At 43.3% G+C, this 21,765-nt stretch overlaps 1 protein-coding gene across 1 annotated transcript; it reads left to right on the forward strand.

The window, feature by feature from the left end:
* Nucleotides 1-7,674: 7,674 nt before the first annotated feature.
* On the forward strand, nucleotides 7,675-21,070 carry STEEP1 (STING1 ER exit protein 1). Its single transcript, XM_020975138.2, has 7 exons — nucleotides 7,675-7,988; nucleotides 14,097-14,214; nucleotides 15,287-15,328; nucleotides 15,863-16,001; nucleotides 17,986-18,075; nucleotides 19,589-19,681; nucleotides 20,668-21,070. The coding sequence occupies exons 1-7, from the start codon at nucleotides 7,721-7,723 to the stop codon at nucleotides 20,728-20,730; spliced, it is 813 nt and encodes a 270-aa protein (XP_020830797.2). The 5' UTR covers nucleotides 7,675-7,720; the 3' UTR covers nucleotides 20,731-21,070.
* Nucleotides 21,071-21,765: the final 695 nt, after the last annotated feature.

Raw genomic sequence — 21,765 nt, forward strand, 5'->3', positions numbered from 1 at the left:
GCTAGCAATTATGGGAAATAAATGTTTACAAAGTATACCAAAGGAGCTTCTGCCACCCCCTTCCTTTTTTAGTTTATTATTTTTATTTTCAAATAACAAGGTTTTTTAAAAAGTATTCTGTCCCTCCCATTACCCCTGCCTCTCATTAGCACATAAAAAAACTCGAAAAACAAATCTCTCAATAGACAGCTACATAAACTAGCAAAAACAACTTCCTACATTAGTCAAGTCCAAAAAAAAAAGTCTCTGCATTTCAAGTTTATCACCTCTTCGGAAGTGAGTGGCTCATTTCAGCTTTCTTTTTTTGGAGTCGTGATTTGTCATTTGGTCGATCAGAGTTCTAAAGTGTTTCAAAGCTGTTTCTGTCTATAATGCTATCGTTGGATACATTGTTCTAGTTCTGCTCTGAAACTGGCCATGTCTTAATTTCTCGTGGCACAGTAACATTCCATCTCAATTTGTTTAGCCATTCTCCAATAGGAGAATAGTTCCCAATTTTTTGGCTACCATGTACATGTAGATACTTGGAATTCTTCAATTTCTTTGGGGTATAGGCTTAGCAGCAGCATTGCTGGGTCAAAGGGTGTGCACAACTTGGCCACTCTCTGGGCTTTTCCAAATTGCTTTCCAGAATGGCTAGAGCGATTCACAGTTCCACCAATAGTGCATTTAGTGTACCTGTTTTCCCATATCCCCTCTAGCATTTGTCATTTTCCTCTTTGGTCATCTTTGCAAGATGGAGCCTCAAAGTTGCTTTAATTTGTATATCTCTAATTATCAGTGATTTAGAACATTTTTTCACATGGCTGTTGATAGCTTCGATTTCTTCCTCTGAAAACTGTCAGTTCATATCCTTTGACCATTTTTATCTACTGAGGAATGGCTCTTTATCTTACAAATTTGAATCAACAACTAAAAAGATTTTAAGCGAAAGTAAAACAAGGGATGAGTTACCCATAAAAAAAGAAGCTGACCAAGCGGAGGGGTAACAGTCAATTGCACCAAGTAATTAGCATTTCTAAGGAACTTTCTGGTTTGCAAAGAGCTCTGCACTGGTTTCCGTTTGATCAAGCTTTAAACTATCAATAAACATTTACTAGGTGCTAATTAGACTCTGGGGATTCAAAGAGAAAAGTGAAACAATGTCTACCCACAAGGGGTTTACATTCTAAATATCCTCAAAGACTTGGTGAGGTAAGTGCTAATATTATGGCCATTTTACAAATGGAAAAAATTTAAATGATTTACTCAGTCACACAGCTCCCTAGAGAGCCATCCCTTCTTGCAAAGAATTTAAAAGAAAGAACGTAAAAAACAAAAACCGAAAACAAACAAACGAAAACCAGTTCAGCCAAACTAACCCACACTGGCTACGAGTAACTTTTCTCTTCTGATAAATTACTTTTTTGTGGAGAATTTGACGGAAGTAAGGATCAAATGTACTAACCTCCCTTCATTGTAGGTGTGGGACATTGCATATATCTTTAATCTCAGTTTTGACAAAGTACATTTTTATATTCTTTGTAATTAGGGATGGCCAGCTGTCTGGGCTGGGAGGGGGAATGGAATGTTTGGAAATGAAGGTGATATAAGAAGAACAGTTATCAGCAAATATTAAAAAAAAAAAGTCCTCTACATTCATTATCCTTTCAGCTTCACCTCCCAACCTCCTGAAATCTGACTTCTATCTCCCCCTATCCAAATCCTTTCTATTGAAATTGCTCTTTCTTTCAAACGTGGGGAGGCTTTTATGAACTGATGCAGATGGAAATTAGCCGAACCAGTAAAATAATATAAGCAGAGATTAAAGTAAATTATATATTATAAATAATTAAGCAAACCCAACAAAGCCAAAGACTGAGTGATCGAGATGACCAGTCTTGGCCCTGGAGATGAGGCGAAGAAACCCCTCTCTCCATTCAGTAGAAGGGGAGGTTGGGGAGTGGGGTCCATTGAATGGGATGTCGCATGCGTTGTCAAACATAGTCACCATGCTGGTTGGTTTTGCTTCAAAGTTTTAATATTTTTCTTAGCCACATCACTAATTTGATGATGGAATGAGTGGGTATACACTGAAATGACTGTAATGCAAAAAGAAAAGGCATCAATAAAATGAAAATTTTTTTTTGTTTTTTTGTAACATAATGAAATTTTTAAAAATAAAATAAAACTAATTTCTTCTCATAGTTCGCTGACCAGTTGCCAAAACCAATGGCTTTTACACAGTCTTCGTTGTCTTAACCTCTCTGCATTTGATGATGTTCACCACTTCCCTTTTCAGCATGGATCCTAGTTGTAGAGCTGAAAGGGCCTTCAAAGGCCATCTAGTCCAACCCCCTCATTTTACAGAAGAGGAAACTGAGGCCCAGGGAGGGGAAGTCAGTAAGTGGTAGAACCAGGATTTAAACTGAGGCCCTTTGACTCCAAATTCAACCTTCTCTCCACCGTGCCCCACTGCCCCAACTAAACAAATATCAAGCATTTGCTATGTACTAAGGAACATGGCTTATGCAGGGTATGGAGGTAAGTCGTTTGTAGGGAACGGGAAGGGAGATCAGCCTGAGTGGAAAAGTAGAACTTCCCTGGGGAGAAATGAGAGCTGGACTTGGCAAGGCGCCTGGGGGTGGAGTAGAGGTGGGGAGGGGGGGGTGGGGGTGGCGATACTTGATAATAGGCCTTAGAATGCTAGGCTGAGAATTTTCTATCTGGTAGAGAGCCATTGCAGGTCCTTGGACAAGGGTGAGTGTCCTGACAAAAATAGGTTTTTGAGGATTGACTGGGGGAGGGGGTGGCACAAAAAAGACAGAGTGGCCTAGTCCCTAGCCACCAATGACTATGAGATGATACAGAGTGATCTGCATGTGTTTCTGATGTTTCACTTTTATCTTTGTATTCCAAGCACCTAGCACAGTGTCTGGTACACAGTAAGTGCTTAATAAATGCTGATTGATTGATTGATGGGCTTGCCTCTCTTTCATGTGGCATTTTTCCTTCCTCCCTTGGACAACCTGACAAAAAAACAACTCAGAGACATCGGCTGAAGTTGTTCCCAAAGCCTCTGTGTGTGGCCTGCCTGTGTGTGGCCAGCAGAGCCGGATTACAGAAAGGGACTATGCCTCAGGAAGACTGTGCCCCCACACTCCTCCCCAGAAGCAGGGTTGCCATAGTGAATGGGCCCATGGCAGAACTCTCTCAAGCAGACAATCAAGCAGGCGGGGCACAGCCTAACTATAGCTCTGTTGGCTGCAAAACCCCTACCACCCCCATCCCACTTTGACATCTCCGTGCCCATCTAAACAGCCTCTTCTGGGTGCCCCCTCTAGAGAGAGGGGACCAGGGGATGACATCATTTTCCATTCTAAAAGCATCCCCGTCATTTCCTCTGTAGCTTCCAACAGGCCCCTGGCAGACACCCAGGCCTGACCAGATTCCAAATTGTCTTTCAGTCCCCAACATTAAGCTTCTCTGAAGGGCCTTTCTCAGGTTTAGTGTTTGGTCTGAGGTCAAATTTGAACTCAGGTCCTCCTGACTTCAGGGCTAGTGCTCCATCCACTTTGCCACCTAGTTGCCCCCCATTTTATTTTTTAATGGGCAATGTGAGGATTTGTTTTGCTTGAATAGTTGTAATGGGTTTTGTTTTTCTTGCTCTGTCAATGCTGGTGGGGAAGGGGAGGTGAGAGAGAGAGAGAGAGAGAGAGAGAGAGAGAGAGAGAGAGAGAGAGAGAGAGAGAGACAGAGAGAGACAGAGAGAGACAGAGAGAGAGAGAGAGAGAGAGAGAGAGAGAGAGAGAACCTAAAATAAAATAAAGCTGAATTAAAAATAATAAATAAAAATGATATGCCAAAAAATAGTGTCAGTATGTCAGTGGCGAAGTTCAGATAGAGCAGTACAAAGAGCTACCAAGGCATTTCTCATTGTCCCTATTGGACAGCAAAATGGGTTCTTTTCAGATAAATTAGGGAAAAGAGGAGGAACCACCTAAGTGTTTGGGATGGATGGATAAGTCAGACACTGTGTGAAATAAAATAAGAGATGACAGAGAAGAAAGACCCTGAAGGCTTTACGCATATGAGATATGGGATTTCACTGATGAGAGGACTTTGATCACTCAGGCAGATTGCAAGCCTTCTTTGACCTAGGAGATGGTCTTTTGAGAGTTTCTGCCATTTTATTGCCCTGTAGCCAGCCTGATGGTGAGCTTCTCTCTCTTAGGTAGTTGTGGTCTCTAGTTTCAGACTAAATACAAATGTAGTTCAATTCTGGCCCAATTGGGTTAGTTTGTAGGTAGATTTTGAATGAGTTTGATAACTGTTCCTACAAAGTAGTCATTTAAACAGTCAACGTTAACTTGGCCCTACAATATTAACCTGGTTGGTTGGATGTCTCCAGTAGAGGAGGAAGAGAGACAGAACTGCCCAACTCTTCTGACTTCTCCGTCAGGTAGAATGAATGACCTTTGGACTGGAAAGGACGGAACAAAAAAAAGGCTACCAGGAAACTTAAAGCAAAGGGCCATAGGGAGATTAGAAAAGGGCACTCAGCTGCCCTTTATGAATTCAAGTCACCAGACCCAGAGGAACATTATACTAGATACTGAAAGAACTGGCAGATGTGGCTGCTGAGCTACTGTCAATGGGTTCGAGAAGGGTAAACATTGCTCCGATTATTAAAGCAGATTCTCGTAAAATAACTATAGGCTTGACTTCAAATTCTGGCAGAATTCTCTAATATTTACTTAAAGAGATGATTACCAAACATGGAGAAGAGGATGAAATATAGTCACAAAGAGCCTTCCTGATTTTTCTTCGGCAAGAAAAAGCCATAAGCAGTGCAGTGGGGAATGGCTGAACAACTTGAGATAATGATGCCATAACAAATTATGAATGAAGAATGCTGAGAAAAATGAGAAGATTGGTGTGAACTAATGTAGAATTAAGCAAGCAGGAGCAAGAAAGCAATATTTATGATGACTGCAATGATAGGAATGAGTTAAAAAAAAACAACACTGAAGGAGAAAGCTAATTGCAATGGCCAATCTTGACCCTTGGAGAAAAGGTGAGGAAATATCTTCCTTCTTTTGGGATATTGAAGACACCAAGGTCATCCACTGCATCCCTGGCCATTGTGAGTCATCTTGACTTTTGTCTTGCCACTGTACTTCAATGACACTGGAAGAGAAAGTGAGGCTGAAGACTTTGTGCAACTCTGCCTCACTGAAATCCAATTCACATGAGAGTCAACATGTCACCTGTGATGTCATTGGTCCTCTTCAAAAAGGAAGGATGATGATGATGATGATGATGATGATGATGATGATGATGATGATGATGAAGAAGAAGAAGAGGAGGTGGAGGAGGTGGAGGAATAAAGATGTGGAATGTTGTCCATACACTATCAGACTGGTCAACATGTTCACTGGTTTTGCCTGTTTTCATTGAAATAAGGAAGGGATCACTGAGTAGCAGAATTGTTTTTTGTTTTTGTTTTGTTTTGGTGAGGCAATTGGGGTTAAGTGACTTGCCCAGGGTCACACAGCTAGTAAGTGTCAAGTGTCTGAGGCTGGATTTGAACTCGGGTCCTTCTGACTCTATCCACTGCTCCACCTAGCTGCCCTGGGTAGCAGAATTGTAATGTGAATATAACTGTGACATAAAAACAAAAAAGTTATTTAAAAACCTCAACAATCAGCATAGCTTCATCAAGAACAGGCCATGCCAGACTAATGTTATTTTTTTATAGTGTTACTAGACTGGAAAGTCAAGGGGATATTGTGGATATGGTTTATCTTGATTTCAGCAAAGCTTTTGACAAACTGTCGAATCCTATCCTTCTGGATGGAGAGAATGTAGGTTAGTTTGTAGGCAGATTTTGAATGAGTTTGATAACTGTTCCTACAAAGTAGTCATTTAAACAGTCAACGTTAACTTGGCCCTACAATATTAACTTAGTTGGATGTCTCTATGGTTATCAATGACCCTAGGATTCCATCCTTAATTTTATGCTGTTCAAATTTCTTTTTCAGTCAGTGACTTGGATGAAGGCATAGGTAGTATGCTTAATCAAACATCCTGATGGCACCAAGCTGGGCAAGATGGCTAACACAGTGGCTGACGGGGTCAGGATACCAAAAGATCTGGCTAGATTCAACTCTACATCTCCAAAATAGGGATTGCCTGAGTAGATAGTGGTTTGTCTGAAGAAGTACTTGGTGTGTGTGTGTGGGGGGGGGGTTGTGAAGTACAAACTTGATATATGATAATCCTGAAATTGTTATTGTCCAACTCTGTGACCTTTGTGACTCCATTTGGGTTTTTTGGGGTTTTTTGGCTAACATATTGGAGCGGTTTGCCATTTCCTTCTCTAGATCATTTTACAGATGAGAAACTGAGGCAAATAGGGATAAGTGACTTGCCCAGGGACACACAGCTAGTAAGTATCTGAGGCGAGATTTGAACTCAGGTTTTCCTGATTCCAGGCCCAGAGTTCTATCTACTGCATCACCCAGCTACCCTAATCCTGTGATAGAGCAGCCAGAGAGGTTAATAGTGTCCCAGGCTGCATTTAGTGGTCAGGCTTGGTGAGTGGGTAGTTCTGCTGTACTTTGTCCTGATCACACTACATCTGGAATATTGGGGGGGTTTTTTTGTTTTTGTATTTTTAGTGAGGCAATTGGGATTAAGTGACTTGCCCAGAGTCACACAGCTAGGAAGTATTATGTGTCTAAGGCTGGATTTGAACTCAGGTCCTCCTGAATCCAGGGCCGATGCTCTATCCTCTGCGCCACCTAGCTGCCGAAACATCATTGCGCTGGGTGCCACATTTTAGAAAGGACATTGATAAACCTAAAAGTGTCCAGAGGAGGGTGGCCAGGATGATGAAAGACATGGAGTTCATGCCATATGAGAATCCGTGTAAAAGAACTGGGCATGTTTAGCTTAGAGAAACCAAGACTTGTTTCTAAGTATCTGAAGTACTTATCTTACTTAGGCAGAAACGGGGTGAAAGTTGTTCTGCTTGGCCCCAGGTGATACACCTAGGAGGTAGAAGTTGAAGAGAGGTAAATAGGTATAATGTCTGGAACAACACCTCCACTTCCCCACAAGAACTGTCCCAAAAGGGAATGAATGGGCTGAGTTAGGGGCAGTAGGTTTCTTCTCATTGGATGTCTTCACACAAAGGCTGAATGGCCACCCTTCGGATATACTGTGGAGGGGATTCCCGTTAAGGTAGAAGTTGGACTGATTGCCTTGGGCAACTCATTTCCCCATCCTGGACCTCAGTTTCCGCTTCTGTTAAAGAAGAGATTCGAACTGAGATGCCTTCCGGCTCTAGAGCAGAGAGCCTTCCAAGGCAGCTTGGAGAATTCCATGAGGCGTTCTCGTCGCTTATTCGTCTTAGGGTCTGCGTTACAAGGATTCGAAATGCCCAGAGCCAGCCGCTGGATGAGAGGTCGGACGGATCTATACCGAACCTAGGGGACCGGGGCGGGGGGGAGGCGGGGAAGGGGGGCTTTTTTAACCGGAATCCACCGGCTGGTAGTATTAGGCCTGGCCAAGTGCCCTCTCAGGTCTGATTCCTTAGGCTGTGTAATAACGGCCCCCCCCGCCCCCCCCCCTCCCGGGCCTTTCGTCGCTCCGGACAACGTTACACACCAGGAGCCTGGAGACTCGGGGGCGGTGGGCAGCAGGGGAAATCTAGTGGCCTAGACCCCAGGGAAAAATGGGGAAGATTGGGAGTAACGGGCTAAACCGCGGGCTTCGGCGCATGACGTCATTTCCTCCCATATTTCACCTCCCTCCCGGGCCTTCCGGCACTGGGGCCGGCGGTAGAAGCTTAGAGTTGGGAAGAGCTATTATTACTGTGATGCCAAAGGTGGTCTCGCGCTCAGTAGTGTGCTCGGACACCCGGGACCGAGAGGAGTACGACGACGGCGAGAAGCCTCTTCACGTCTACTACTGTCTGTGCGGCCAGATGGTGCTAGTGCTGGGTGAGCTGCACGGGCTGGGGTGGGGAGGGGAAAGCATTTGGGGGGGGCGGGGGAGGGGGCGCAGGGGGGGCTCCGACAGCTCGCGATCGAGAGAGCCAGCTCTGCCCTGCGAGCCACCTGCCCTCGGTCAGCCCAGGAGGTCTGCCTCTTCACAGTAGTCTCCTCCTCCTGTGCTCTGTGTCATCCTGGCCCCTTCAACTCTCCCCTCTGTTTCGTGGTCCCCTGGAAACGTAGGGGTACAGATCTAGAATGAATGCATGCGTGAATGAATGAGCATTTGTCAAGCGTTTACTGTGTGCCAAGCCCTGTGCTAAATGCTGGAAAACAAATATAACAAACAAGAGGCTTCCTGTTCTGGAGGAGAGCTGACTTTCTGGTAGGAAGAGACAGCACATGTAGGGCTAGAAGGCATCTCAAAGAGTATCCGGCCCAAACCTCGAATTTTATTCCCTCCCTCTTCCTGTCAAGGGTCCTACCAGGTTCCCAGGTTTGCAACCTGGATGTCATCCTCCACCCTTCACTCTTACCCCACATGTCCAATCCAAATCTTGTTATTTCTACTTTTACAACATGTCAATCAATAGCAAGCATTTATTAATTCAGTAATTCCACTCAGTAAACATTAAGCATCCACTGCATACATCAAGGACAGTGCTGGGGACACAAGTACAAAGAATGAAACATTCTCTGCCCTCGAAGAGCTTACATCCTAATGTGAAAGATATATAAAATACTTACAAATACATACAAAGTGGTTAAATACAGGGTAGTTTAGGAGGGTGGGCACTAACAGCTGGGAGATCTGAAAAGGCTTCCTGCCTTTAGTGCTTGATGGTGCAAAAGGAAGAGGCAGAAGTGGGGAGGGGGAGTACATTCCAAAAATGGGGGTTCTCCATTGCAAAGGCACAGAGAATGTTGTTTGAGGAACAGAAAGAAGGTCAGTTTGGCTGGATCACAGAGTGCCAGAGGGGAAATAATGTCCAGAGGCTGGAAAGATAAGTTGGGCTCAGGTTTTGAGGGGCTTTCAAAGTTAAACAGGGGCTTGCATTTTATCCTAGAAGCAATAGGAAGCCACAGGAGGTGACTGAGTACGGGGGCTACATGGTCAGACCTGGGCTTAAGGAAAATCATTTTGGCAGCAGTGTGGTAGATCAACTGAAGTGGTGAGAGACTACAGTTATCCCTTCCACATCAAGACTTTCCCCATCACGATTTTGATATATTGTAGGTCAGCATAAGAAATTAAATGGGAATTTTGGGGGAGTTTTGTGGAAGCCGCAGATGACACAGAAAAAGTTTAGAAACTCAGAAATGCATAAAATGTATGTATGGTATTATATAATATAGCCTATGACCAAATACCTAACCCAAATTTTACAAGAAGGTACTGTAAACACCTCATAAAAGAAAAAGAAAAAAAATCAGACTTCATCTCTGGTACAAAGGGAGGGCCAAAAATTTGACAGGCTTTTCCAGATCATGGGGGTGCTGCCCCCTTCCCCAACCCCATCGATGTGAAGGGATAACTGTAATTAGGCAGCTGTTGCCTCCTAGAGGAATCTAGGGAAGAGATGATGAAGTCTTGAACTAAGATGGTAGCTGTGTGAATCAGAAGAGAAGGAGTCAGATACAGCATGTGTTTTTGGAGGTAGAAACAAAAAGATTTAGCATCTTATTGGATATGTAGGGTGGGAGTGGGGTGTGAAGAGAATTTGAATGTTATAAACCTGACAGACTGAAAGGATGATAATACAAGGAGAGCAGTTTGGAAAAGGGAAGGGCTTGGAGTAAGAACTTGAACCCAGGCCCTCGAACTCCAAATCCAGCAGTACTTTTGCCCTTGTATCATTCGACCTCATTTTCTATTTGCTGATATATTACTTTGTAAATTGCTTAACCTCTTTCCATTGTGAATTTATGTCTTCCCAACTGGGTTTCAAGCTCTTCCAAAATAGGCACCCAAGTCATTTGCTTGCTATTTAAATCCCTCTTCTACATGACAGCCCTTCAGATACTTCCTCAACCCCTAGTCTTGTAAGTTCAAATACAGCCCTCATTTCATCTGATTCTGTTCATTTTCCAGTGGTCAGTGCAGTGTTCCAAGGTAAATGTACCCAATTTCTTCAACCAGTCCTCATATAGATCAAAAGATAATGGCTTTAGAGCAGGAGAGGCATCCAGTCCAGTCCTTATTTTACAGATAAGGAAACTGAGGCCCAGAGTGGTGAAGTGATTTGCCCAAAAATACTTAGGCATGGTATAGTCTCCATCCTTGTTGCCTTCCTGTGGCAACATATTACAAAGGAAGAATATTGGATTTAGAGTCCTAGAACCTGAGTTCAAATCCTGGCCCTACTACCATTTATAACTTGTCTGACTTTGGACAAGTCACCTCACTCTCTCTGGGACTCAGTTTCCTTTTCTGTGAAATGAGGAGAGTTGGACCTGATAGTCTCTAAGGCCTCATCCAGCTCTTAGCCCGTGATTTTTCACTCCAGAAGAATCATTGTTCTTCCTAAAATGTGGTATCCATAAGTGAATACTAGGCCCCCATAATGTGGCCTGAAAGGGCAGCTGTGGTCTGCATGGTTCAGTCACCTGTCTGATTCTAGAAACAATGTCCCTGCTTCTCAGCTTTGTGTCATGTACCACTGGGATGAGTGTTCATTTAAGTCAGTGATAGATACTTTGAACAGCATCTGTTGGGACATTTCATTTGAGAATTTCCTTCTAAGTTCATGTCAATTCAGACTCCTTGGGTCTGAGCTTCCAGCTGTGAAAAACAAACAAAGTGGGGCAACTAGGTTGCAAAGTGGATAGAGAACTGGTCCTGGAGTCAGGAGGACCTGAGTTCAAATCTGACCTCAGACACATAACACTTCCTAGCTATGTGACTCTGGGCAAGTCACTTAATCCCAATTGCCTAACCAAAAAACAAACAAACAAAAAAGGTAGCTTTGGAATTCCCAAGGAATAGGGTTGAAATCCTACCTCTGACACTTGACAACCTCTGTGAGTTTGGGCAGGCCACTTAACTGTAGCTGGTGGTGAAGTGGATAGAGAGCTAGGCATGGAATCAGGAAGAATTGAGTTCAAATCCTGCCTCTAACACTTACTAGCTGTGTGATCCTGGGCAAGTCACTTAACCTCTATTTGCCTCAGTTTCCTTGTCTATAAAATGGGGATAATAACAGCACCTACTTCCCAGCATTGTTGTGAAGATCAAATGAGTTAATGTTTGCAAAAAACCCTTAGCACAGGGCCTGGTACCTACTGGGCACCATAGAAATGATTATTCCCTTTCCCTTTCCCCTCCAGGCCTCAATTTCCTCCTTTGTAAAGTGAAGAGGTTTGACTAGATGGCTTGTGAGATCCCTGCCAGTTCTAGAGCTATGAGCCTCTTCAACTATCCATCTCATTGTATTATCATCCAGTCCACATCTCTCCACTGTGTCCACAAGCGGCACACGAGAGACTTCGTTAAATGCTTTGGTCAAATTTAGGCACCCCGTATCTACTACATTTCCCTGATCTACCTATCACATTAGGAATGAGGTTAGTCTGTCATGACTTGACAGCCCTTGGTGATCAGAACCTTCTACATGCTCCCAAGTTATTGCTTTAATAATATACTCTACAGTCTTGCCAAGAATTCAGATCACACTTAGCAACCAATCCACTCCATCATTTAAACAAAAATAACATTAGGACATTTCTCTCCAGTCCTTTTTGTTACCATACTTTTTCAGAAATTGCCACCCTTGGCTCAGCAGCCATGCCAGCCAACTCTTTAAGTACCCTGAGATGTAGATTGTGTGAGCCTGGAAGCTTCAACTTGGGAGATGATCTCTTGCCATCCATTCACTTGTCTTGAATTTTAACTCAATGTTAACTAGTTCTTATTCTGTTCTTAGAAGTCCGAAGAGAAAAGTCTGGTAGGGAAAACAAAACAAAATAAAAATTGAGTAACTCTTTTATTTCTGTTAAAATTATCTCCTCTTACTTCAGCTGTGGTGTTCTCCCTTCCTTGCTTTTCTTGCCTCTGACATAGTTTCTTAGGTTTGTCTTTGTTTTTTTAAATGCTTGTATTTTTTTATTCTATACTTAACAAACACCAATAAACACAAACACTTCTGTATACCAAGAATGGAACAAAAGGATTATATAGGAACAGTGAGCTTCTGTTTCAGGTTTTTGAAAAATGTGTATTAAATATAGCGTATTAGGAACCCAACTGCCCTTGTTGATTCTCTGCTTATGAGCTCTCTTCTGCTATTTTTTAATGTTCCATCGATGCTCAAAATTTTCCCTTGTAATCAATAAATATAATGAAGCAAAATAAAGTAATACACGTGTTATGTCGATAAATGTATGTCTTATTCTGTACCCACAGTCCAGCACCTCTTTGCTTCCTCATCAGTAATCATGGGCGATCAGAGTTCTGAAGTTTCTTGATGCCGTTTTCCTTTACATTACTATTATCGTTGTCATTTTGGAGACTGTGCCCCTAGTTTTTCTCACTTCAGTCTACATCTGTTCATACAGGGTTTCTCAGATCTCCCCGAATCCATCACATTTATAATTTCTCGCTGTTCTGTTACATTCATGTACCACAATTTGTTCAGCCATTCCATTACTGCTGGGCAGCCTCTTTGTTTCCAGTCCTTTACTACAATAAAAAGGGGTTGCTGTAACTATTTTCATATACTGTCTTTGACCTCCTTAAGTTAGACACTCAGCAGAGCTTTCCAGATGCCCTCTTTGTTGTTATCAGCATTCATCGTCCACCACAGCTTACTCTGAGCACCCTCCCCCAATATTTTTACAGGATGCCATTGATTTTTGTATTCATCCGCAGTTAACGTTCTCTTGCTTTCATCCCCTGTAGGTCTCTACTTTTATTTTAATACTTTACTGATACGTTTGTTTTGCTCACAACAGAGTACATTTCTCTGAAACAGTTAAGTAGAATCCCACAAAAGTGGGATTTATTATCATCTGCAGTCACCCTATGAGAGTGATAAATCCCATTTTTGTAGTTTGCCGCAGTTGTTAACCCATTGGAAGGCTGTGTACTTTAATGTTGTCCATTGTACCTGGTCCAAGTTTTGTTGTGTTTCTTTATGTCAAATAGGCACTGTGTATAATGTTCTTTTGGCTCTGCTTTCTTTGTTCTGTATCCCTTCATAGGAATTCCCCCAAGTTTCTCTGACCGCTTCCTTGTGGTGCAGTAATATCGTATTACATTTCTATGTCACTGTTTTGTTATATCCATTTCCCAATCTTTGCGTACAGATTTTGTTTGCAGCTATTTTTTTTTATTACGGCCAATATTTTGGTGCATATTTTTCCTAACTGTTTTCATGCATATAGGTCTTTTCATCCTATTATTAACCTCCTTGGCATATAAGGCTTAATGTGGAGATCTCTGGGTCAAAGGGGACGAACAGTTTGGTAAATCTTCTTGTGTGATTCCAAATTGTTTTCCAGAACAGTTGGTCCAAGCCGTGGCTCCCCCAGGAGCGAATTAGCATAAAGCTGGCTTCCCACAGCCCCTCCAGCATCAAATTCTCCAATCTTTTGCCACTTTGCCTGTTTAATGAGCCTTTTTTAAAAGTATAAGTTGGTTGGTGAGTTGTTGGCTTCCCCACTTTGCTCTCTTTGGATAGCTTCCTTTTATTCCTCAGTGGAATTGTTTGTGCTGGTGCTTATGTTGTTACAGTTACATTCTTGAGAGGATCTCATCCGCTTGACCCGACTTTCCTCTTAGAATTCTGTGCAGCCTACATGGTTTGAGGCCTCAGTTCTGGCATAGCATTTGTCGGCCGCACAGAACACTGTGTTAAGCATTGGTAGATAAAAGAATCCTATCAGCCAGTTCCTGTCATTGAAGTTGCAGGCCAAGAACACTTCCCCCTGCCCATGTAAACATTTTATCTAGAAGTTTTGGTGGTGTCCTTAAAAAAAATACAGTGTCAAATGCCAGTGAAAATTCAACATCTTAGATCTTATAAGTGGTGGGGGTGGAAAACAGTGTTACAAGGCCCATCCTCAAGACTTTCCCTTGAGCCATGACCCTCAGTGACCCGTCTCCCTTTCTTTCTTCAGATTGCCAGTTAGAGAAATTACCCATGAGGCCCCGGGACCGAGCCCGGGTGATTGATGCAGCCAAACATGCTCACAAGTTCTGTAACACAGAGGAAGAGGAGAGTGTCCATCTCCGGAGGTAAGACGCTGACTCTCTCAATGGGGGAACTCCTGTGGTGGGGAGGACTAGGACAGAGAGTGCCCCAACACGTGTGGATGACTACTGGACTGGTCTACAGCTTTCTCCTTGCTTTGTGGTCAGGCTCAAATTCTTTCAAACTTGGATGAACCCAAGTAGATATATCTCTTTTGATTTGTTATTCCCCAGGCATGTTGCAATGTTTGTTGCTAACAATCGTCTGCCCATTTGTTAGCTTTTGGGGGCAGTTGGCTTTGTCAGTTTAATCCAAAGGAATTGAAAAAGTAGCCACTGCAGAAAGCAGAGGACTGGGTCTGAGATTAAGAGAAGGCAGTGTGGTGCAGTGGGAAGAGCACTGGTTCCGGAGGCAGAGGACGTCTGGGTTCAAATCCCTGTCCAATGCTTATTGCCTATGTGCCCTTGGGTAAGTCCCTCCCCGTCCCCTGGCCTCAGTTGCCTCATCTGACTCTGCGGGTCCTCCCAGCTCTGCTTCTGTGATACTCAGATCCTATTTGGGAGAATTATGTTTCATATAATTTGGATTTCTTTGTTGTCTTCATCAATGGATTCCTTCCTGCATTAATGAAAAGAGTTGGAACAGACCACTAGTGCAATGGATGTGTGTGTGTGTGTGTGTGTGTGTGTGTGTGTGTGTGTGTGTGAGACAGAGAGAGAGAGAGAGAGCGAGAGCGAGAGCTGAGAGAGAGAATGAGAGCGAGACAGCTGGGGTCTAGCAGCTGCTCTCAGAGGGGCTCTGTCCAGTTGCTAAAGAGAAACTGTTTGTGTCAGGAGAGCAAGGTACGAACTGGCATTCACAAGGGAAAGCAAATCACTGGCCCATGGGAGGCAGCAGCAAAAGTCGATTGTAGCTCTCTGCAGGTGGGCTAGGGGAGGTTTAATGACCTGGAGTCACTTGGTCTGTAAAGTGAACTGGCATTGAGAGGCCCCCCCCATGCCCCCGCCCCCCACCATCGGAGGACAGCAGGTGATATGGCTGCCAACGGCCAGGGGTGAGCAGGGTGGCACCGCTTGGTCTCTTTCTTCTCTGTGACCTCTTCCTTTGTCTTTGCAGGCTTGAAGGCATAGAGCGGCAATTCCGGAAGAAGTGTGGAAAGTGAGTATTGCCACCCCCTACTCCATTAGGGCTCAAATTGTTTGTCTATTTTTGTTCCTTGTCATATTCTTCTACTTAACAACTTTACTGCCTCCAAATTCTCCTTATTCAAAACACCAGTCCTTTCACAGTCATATGTTTGAGTACCTGGGAGCAGCACTGGATCTGTAAAAGGGCATTGTCTTTTTGGTGGGACCTATTTATAATGCCTACTGGAGTCCCGCAAGACCTGGATTGAAATCTTGCCTGAGATACTTACTAGCCCTCTGAGCCTGGGTGAGGCCCTTGCCCTGCCTGGGCCTCAGATTCATTCTCTGTCAAATCATAGGGTTGGACTCAGTGGCTTCTAAGGGCTCTCCCAGGTCGAGATCTAGCCTCCTAAGGTCCTAACAAACAAAGTCATGACTGATTTCCAACCTGGGGCCTCTGACTCGAAACCCTCACCATCCTTTGATTCCACCATGGCTGCCTTCCCTTTTATTGGCCCACTTTGAGACTCCATGGTGTCGGGATCTGAATCTTTGCTATTTGCAGGTGTGGCTTGCTGCTCTTTTACCAGCACCAGCAGAAAAATGCTCCAGTGACCTTTATCGTGGATGGAGCTGTTGTCAAGTTTGGGCAGGGCTTTGGGAAAACCAACATATACAGTCAGAAACAAGAGCCTCCTAAGAAGGTAACTTCTGTGTATGAGGAAAGCTACATTGTAGACAGCACCAAGAGCTGAGACCTGCAGTTATCTGCCAAAGCGAGGAGAAGTGAAACACAGCTCAGTTTTATCCATCTCTGCTTGGCTTCCCAATGGTCTTTCTGGACATTTGTTTTTTCGTGATGTCTACTTTATAACTTCAAAACACTGGTCATTATAAACAGTATCAACAGTAATCAAAGAAACATTTAAAATAAGGAGGAAAATTTTAGCTAAAACCCTTAGCATTTAACAATGTAGAGGATACTATGTTCCTTTCCATGTCTCGCCTAAATTCTGCTACTTATGGCTTTGTTCTTTTTCTTGCCTTTAAATATGTATGTATATATATAAATGTGTGTGTGTGTATGTATATGTGTGTGTGTGTGTATATATATATATATATAGAGAGAGAGAGAGAGACGAACATATATCTATATCCACACATATATGTCACACAGCTAAACTAAATATGTATGTATATGTACACACAAAACTTAGTTATGTACACACACACGTATGGAAAGAAAAAAGAGGCAGAGAGAAAGAGACAGTCTGGAGTCAAGTGTGTGCACAATTCTAGACGTGATTTTATTTTTTATTACCTCTTCTAAGTCTTTTTCTATTTCCTTATATGCTCTGTATTTATTGTTGTCATCATCATCATCATCATCATCATCATCATCATCATCATCACTGTCATCATCATCCTTATCGTTGTTGACAGCACCATTGCCTCCATTTAACTGAAGAGGGGAGTGGGTCTGTAATTTTGTTGGTATCTAGAATTCTTTGTGTGGAAGCTACCTTTGCCGATGTATATTGGCAATTATAGGATTGAGGCTCCTTACAGTGAACGCCTGGGATAGCAGAGGTTAGATGACTTGCCCAGGGTCACTTGGTCAGTAGCAAGACTTGATCCTGGATCTTCTTGACTCCGAGCCTGGCCCTCTCTTGCCCTTCTCAATCACCGGAGGCTGCCTCCTTACCATGAATGTGCTGTAATTTATTCAGCCATCTGCCAGACATCAGTAGACAGGTGGTTTACTTTTTGTTGTTACAAATCAAGTGGCTGCGAATCTTTTTGTCCAGACAGGTCTTCCCCCTACCCCCTTTTTAGCAGGTTCTTGGGGTAAAATTCTAGCCAAGAAATCGCAGGGTTGAAAGGGTTTTTCTTTTCCAGTTTGATGTTGTCCTATTACTCTCCAAAACATTTGCAGCAGCCTACAGTTACCCCAGCAGCATATTCAAATTCTTGTGTCCCTGAAGCCCTGCCGATTTTCTATTTTAATAATATTGACTTTTAAAGTTATTATAAGAGCCATGTCCAGGCCAAGTCACTTAACTTCCTGTTCCCACTGACAGCTTTCTAAGACCATAACTCGAAGATCTGTATTGGTAAAGGGGGTTTCCCTACTGAGAGTTCTCTATACCAATGAAATCAGTCTAGTTTAAAAAAAAAAGCCTCAAAATTTCAATAAACAGATTTTCACCAGAATTCTACCTAACAGATCTCGTTTCCTGTGAAGGAGGTTTGAGCAAGTGTGAGTATAAGTTGTTTAGGGTTAAAAGCCATATTCTATAAAGATCTTGGGGAGGGCCCTTCATTGCTCTGTACCTCAAGTTTCCCCATCTGCAAAATGGGGATAATTCCTGCCCTGCCTGTGTTATAGGAAATGAGAAGAAATATATTAAGTGCTTTGTAACTCTAAAGCCTTATATGAATATAAACTATTACTATTGTATATTCCTTCCAAAATATCTTCAGTTTGAGCATTTAAAAACCAAATGATTCCCCCTGGTGTTTTCATCAGTTTTTTAAATTCCTGATGAAAAAATGGTGAAAAGTCAAAACTTGTGGCCTTTCAAACCACTGGTCAAGTATGACTTTCTGTCACAAAGACTCATGGGCATCCGAGTGAGCCAGATTGAACCAGGTATTAGACTGTATTTTCTTCCTTTGCTTTTCCAGGTAATGATGACTAAGCGTACGAAGGACATGGGCAAATTCAGCTCTGTCACCGTCTCCACCATCGATGAAGAAGAGGAGGAGATTGAGGCTGTAAGTGCTCCTTTTCCTGGCCCCCTGTTTGGGCTTTTCCTGGACACCAAGCTTTAGTGGAAAATGTGATGGACCAGGAATTAGGACAGTGCTCATCTTGTCCTGGCTCCACAGCTTACCAGCTGTCACTTTTCACCCTCTCTGGAGCTGAGTTTTCCTTACTAAACAATTCCCTAAACATTCATTGAGTTCCTACTAAGTAAGAGACACTGGGCGAGGTGTTGGGAGTACAAGGGATGAAACTTTGGCTGCTTCCAGCCCTGTAAAAATTTACTTATCCTGTGCTGAGGGTGGGGTGGAACATAGAATAAATAAGTGTCATCCAGATTGAGTGTGACTGACTCAAAAGAAAAGGCCAGACCAGTGCCCTAGGAAAAGGGAAGAACCCTCACCGGGGAAAGGGCCTGCGCTGAGCCTCCAAGGAAGAAAAGGTTCTTAATGGTGGGCAGGAAGAAGCCTGCCTGAAGCTAACGAAGGCAGGCACCCACCCATAGGATATGAGCAGGAAACAGCCAGGAGTCTGTTTTCACTGGTTTGGAGAGTAGGTGAAGGGAAGTCAGGTCATATCAGACTAGCAAGGTAAGCTGGAATCAGAATGTGAAGGGCCTTCAGTGCCAAGCAGAGAAGTTTGTATTTTATCCTGTAGGCCAGGGCTTCTTAAACTTTTTCTACTTGCAACCCCTTCAATGTTTCTTAACCTGTGGGTCTCGACTCTATATGGGCCCACAGTTTAAGAAGCAATGGGTATAGACTCAGGGTGGGGAACCTGCAGCTTTGAGGCCACATGTGGTCCTCTAGGTCTTCAAATGCAGCCCTTTGACCGAATGCAAACTTCACAGAACAAATCCCCTTCATAAAAGGATTTGTTCTGTACAACTTGGACTCAGTCAAAAGGCCATACCCGAAGACTTAGAGGGCCACAGGTGGCCTTGAGGCCGCAGGTTCACCCCACCCCTGGTAAGCAATAGAAAATTTCCTGAGCAGGAGCAGCTCGTAACTGCCAATATGGAGCTGCAGTTAGGGGGAGAGATTGGGGAATCATTTATGTAGGGCAAACAAGTGAATCCATGGGAGGGGAAGGGAGTAGGAAGAAAAGAGACAATACTTCAGAATTCTGCCTTGATAAAAGTAGAGTTAGCCCATGTCCTTCTTTCTCAAGGTCAACTGTTTCCATTTTAGAAAACTTGTTTCTATCCCAACTGTCTGATACTATTAGTAGCAACAGTTGTCTTTATGGGATTTTAACATGAGCTGCTCACTGGAAATGTGTTGGATGTTATTTTACCATTGGGTGAAGTTGAAACCTGAACTCTTAGGATTATTGGAAAGATGAGCTGGCAAGGCTTGGGTTTGGTTTGGTTTTTTTTTTTTTCATCTTTCCTGGGGAGCGGCCAGATTCCTGCAGTTCAGCGTAAGGATCTCATTGCTCAGGTGACATTTGTAGGCCCTTCTGGTCTGTGTGTGTGTCGCTGTTGAAAGTCTAGCGATTGTATGTTGAATCGTTTTCTGCCAGAGAGAAATTGCTGACTCATATGCGCAGAATGCCAAAGTGATTGAAAAACAGTTGGAGCGGAAAGGCATGAGCAAGAGACGGCTTCAGGAGCTGGTGAGTGACGTCGGACGTGGACAGGGGTCAACTTCCCCAGCAGAGGAGGGAAAAACCTGTTTGGGGGAAGGAACCCAGGCAGGCAATCAGTGGCTCAGCAGTCTGCCAGCAAGCATTTAGTAAGCATATCCTCCGTGTCAGATACTATGCAAAGTGTTAGGAATACCAAAAAAAAAAAAAAGCAGAAGCAGTCACTGCCCTCAGACTGCTTACAGTCTAAGTCCCTAGTCCAGTTTATAACTAGGTCTCATACCCCTGGGCCGCCAACCCTTTCTATAGCCATGAGCATAGGTCCTGCTTTTTGCAGAGTCTGCCCTGGCTGGCCATATATATGTCTTCCCCTGCTGAGTAGGTTGGGGCCACTCCATTCCCTCTTCAGGTCTTGAAACCTTCTAGGTGTGATGGGGACTACTTATTGCTTCTCAAAGTAGCGATTCTCTAGACCAGGCCTTCTTCACCATTTTTGTTCCATGGACCCTGTTGGAAGTCAGTCTGATGAAGCCTAGGGCCTCCTTCTCAGAAGATGGTTTTTCTATGCATCCCATAAAATATATTGGGTTCCAAAGGAAACCAATTATAGGGAAATATATGTTCATTTGTTTTTTTTTTAAATACTAAAAAAAACCCCAAAGCCTAACTTCCCAGACCCCAGGTTAAGAATGTAGTCTGTCTGGTCTAAACAGACCATAGTCTGGCTTCTTGGACTATTCATTTCTGCAATCTGATATCCATCTACTTTGGGTTTGGAGCATGAATTTACTCATGGTATTGGAGAAAACTAGATATCACGTCCACGTCTCATCAAAAAGTTAGGTGAGCCTGTCAGTCACTGACTCTGGTGAGAGGTTGGCCATATTTATGGTGGGGTATGCTCATGCCAGGGAGCTAGAATTCGAGGGCAGGGTTTGGGGAGGCTGGAGGAAGGGGGGAGCAAAAGAACTCCTTCTGAGTAGTATCTCACAATGTGGCCTCTTCATTCTTTCTAGGCTGAGCTAGAAGCAAAGAAAGCCAAGATGAAAGGGACCTTGATTGACAACCAGTTCAAATGATGGGAGACCCTGCTTGGGGCTAATTGCAACCTTCCTTGACACCGAGTACCACCACAACACTCAAACTGGATCCTGTTTTCCAAAATCTAAAGAGTTCTTCCTGCGCCATGTACTCATGATCTAACATCACTAATCCCAACCTAGAGAAGGATTCCTAACTTCATGCTCTGCTTGTTTTTTTTCTAGGCTCTTTTTTTTGTCCAGTGGGTGTTTTACTTACATTTCTTTGCTGAAAATATGGGATCAGAGAATGATGTCTGAATTCCTTTGTCTTTGAACGTAATTGTTTTTACTTTCTTCCTTTGAACTTAATACAAAATAAAAGTCTTTAGAAAAACTCTTTGATGTGTCATGAGGTAAAGCCACCGAAATCACAGTTAAAGTTGTAACCAGTTGTAACAAGTCTATGGACGGGACTCTTTCCCTGTGTGTGCATGGAAGATATTGGTCCCTTTCTGAGCAGGAACACACCCAGAAACCAGACTCCAGAATTCAATGGCTCTTTCACCAGAGGTGTTAAAATCAACACGATCCATCACCTATCACCCTTTTCCTTTCTATAGGATTCAGAGATGGGTCCAGCTTCTAAGGAGCATACTGAAGGAGCTGTCATTTGACTAACTAGTCTAGGAAATGAATTACAGGGGCAGAGGCAAGAAAAGGAAGTTGTATAACTCAGTGCTTCTCAAGCTTTTCGAATATGAGGGCTCCTTTTTAAAGGCCAATATTTTGTGGAACTCCCCCCTACCCCGCCCGGTCACACATGATAGCAGTTTGTACTTAATAGGGCAAAATAGTACAAGTTAAAAATAGTACAAAAAAGTGTAAGACTTCTTTTCAACCCATATCTCCTAGAGATTCATCAGGTCTTAAACCTGTTAAACTTGCTGTTTTAGTACCTGCTGACTGGGAAGCTAAAGAGAAAAAGCTACTAGGAATTCAGTAACATTTTAAAATGAATTTGTATTGGTATACTAAAGGTATACAGGAGTAGTATTTTCTACATAAAGCACTCAATTCAATGAAGGAGAAAGC

Source organism: Phascolarctos cinereus, unplaced genomic scaffold, assembly GCF_003287225.1.
Source record: "Phascolarctos cinereus isolate Bilbo 61053 unplaced genomic scaffold, phaCin_HiC Scaffold_8;HRSCAF=390, whole genome shotgun sequence".
Lineage (NCBI taxonomy): Eukaryota > Metazoa > Chordata > Mammalia > Diprotodontia > Phascolarctidae > Phascolarctos > Phascolarctos cinereus.

Bases quoted from the DNA above. Each gene is read 5' to 3' on its own strand.
- STEEP1 (XM_020975138.2), top strand. From the start codon at position 7,721: ATGGGGAAGATTGGGAGTAACGGGCTAAACCGCGGGCTTCGGCGCATG. The intron at 14,215-15,286 runs GTAAGACGCTGA...TTGTCTTTGCAG, and splicing joins GAGAGTGTCCATCTCCGGAG to GCTTGAAGGCATAGAGCGGC. The intron at 15,329-15,862 runs GTGAGTATTGCC...TGCTATTTGCAG, and splicing joins TTCCGGAAGAAGTGTGGAAA to GTGTGGCTTGCTGCTCTTTT.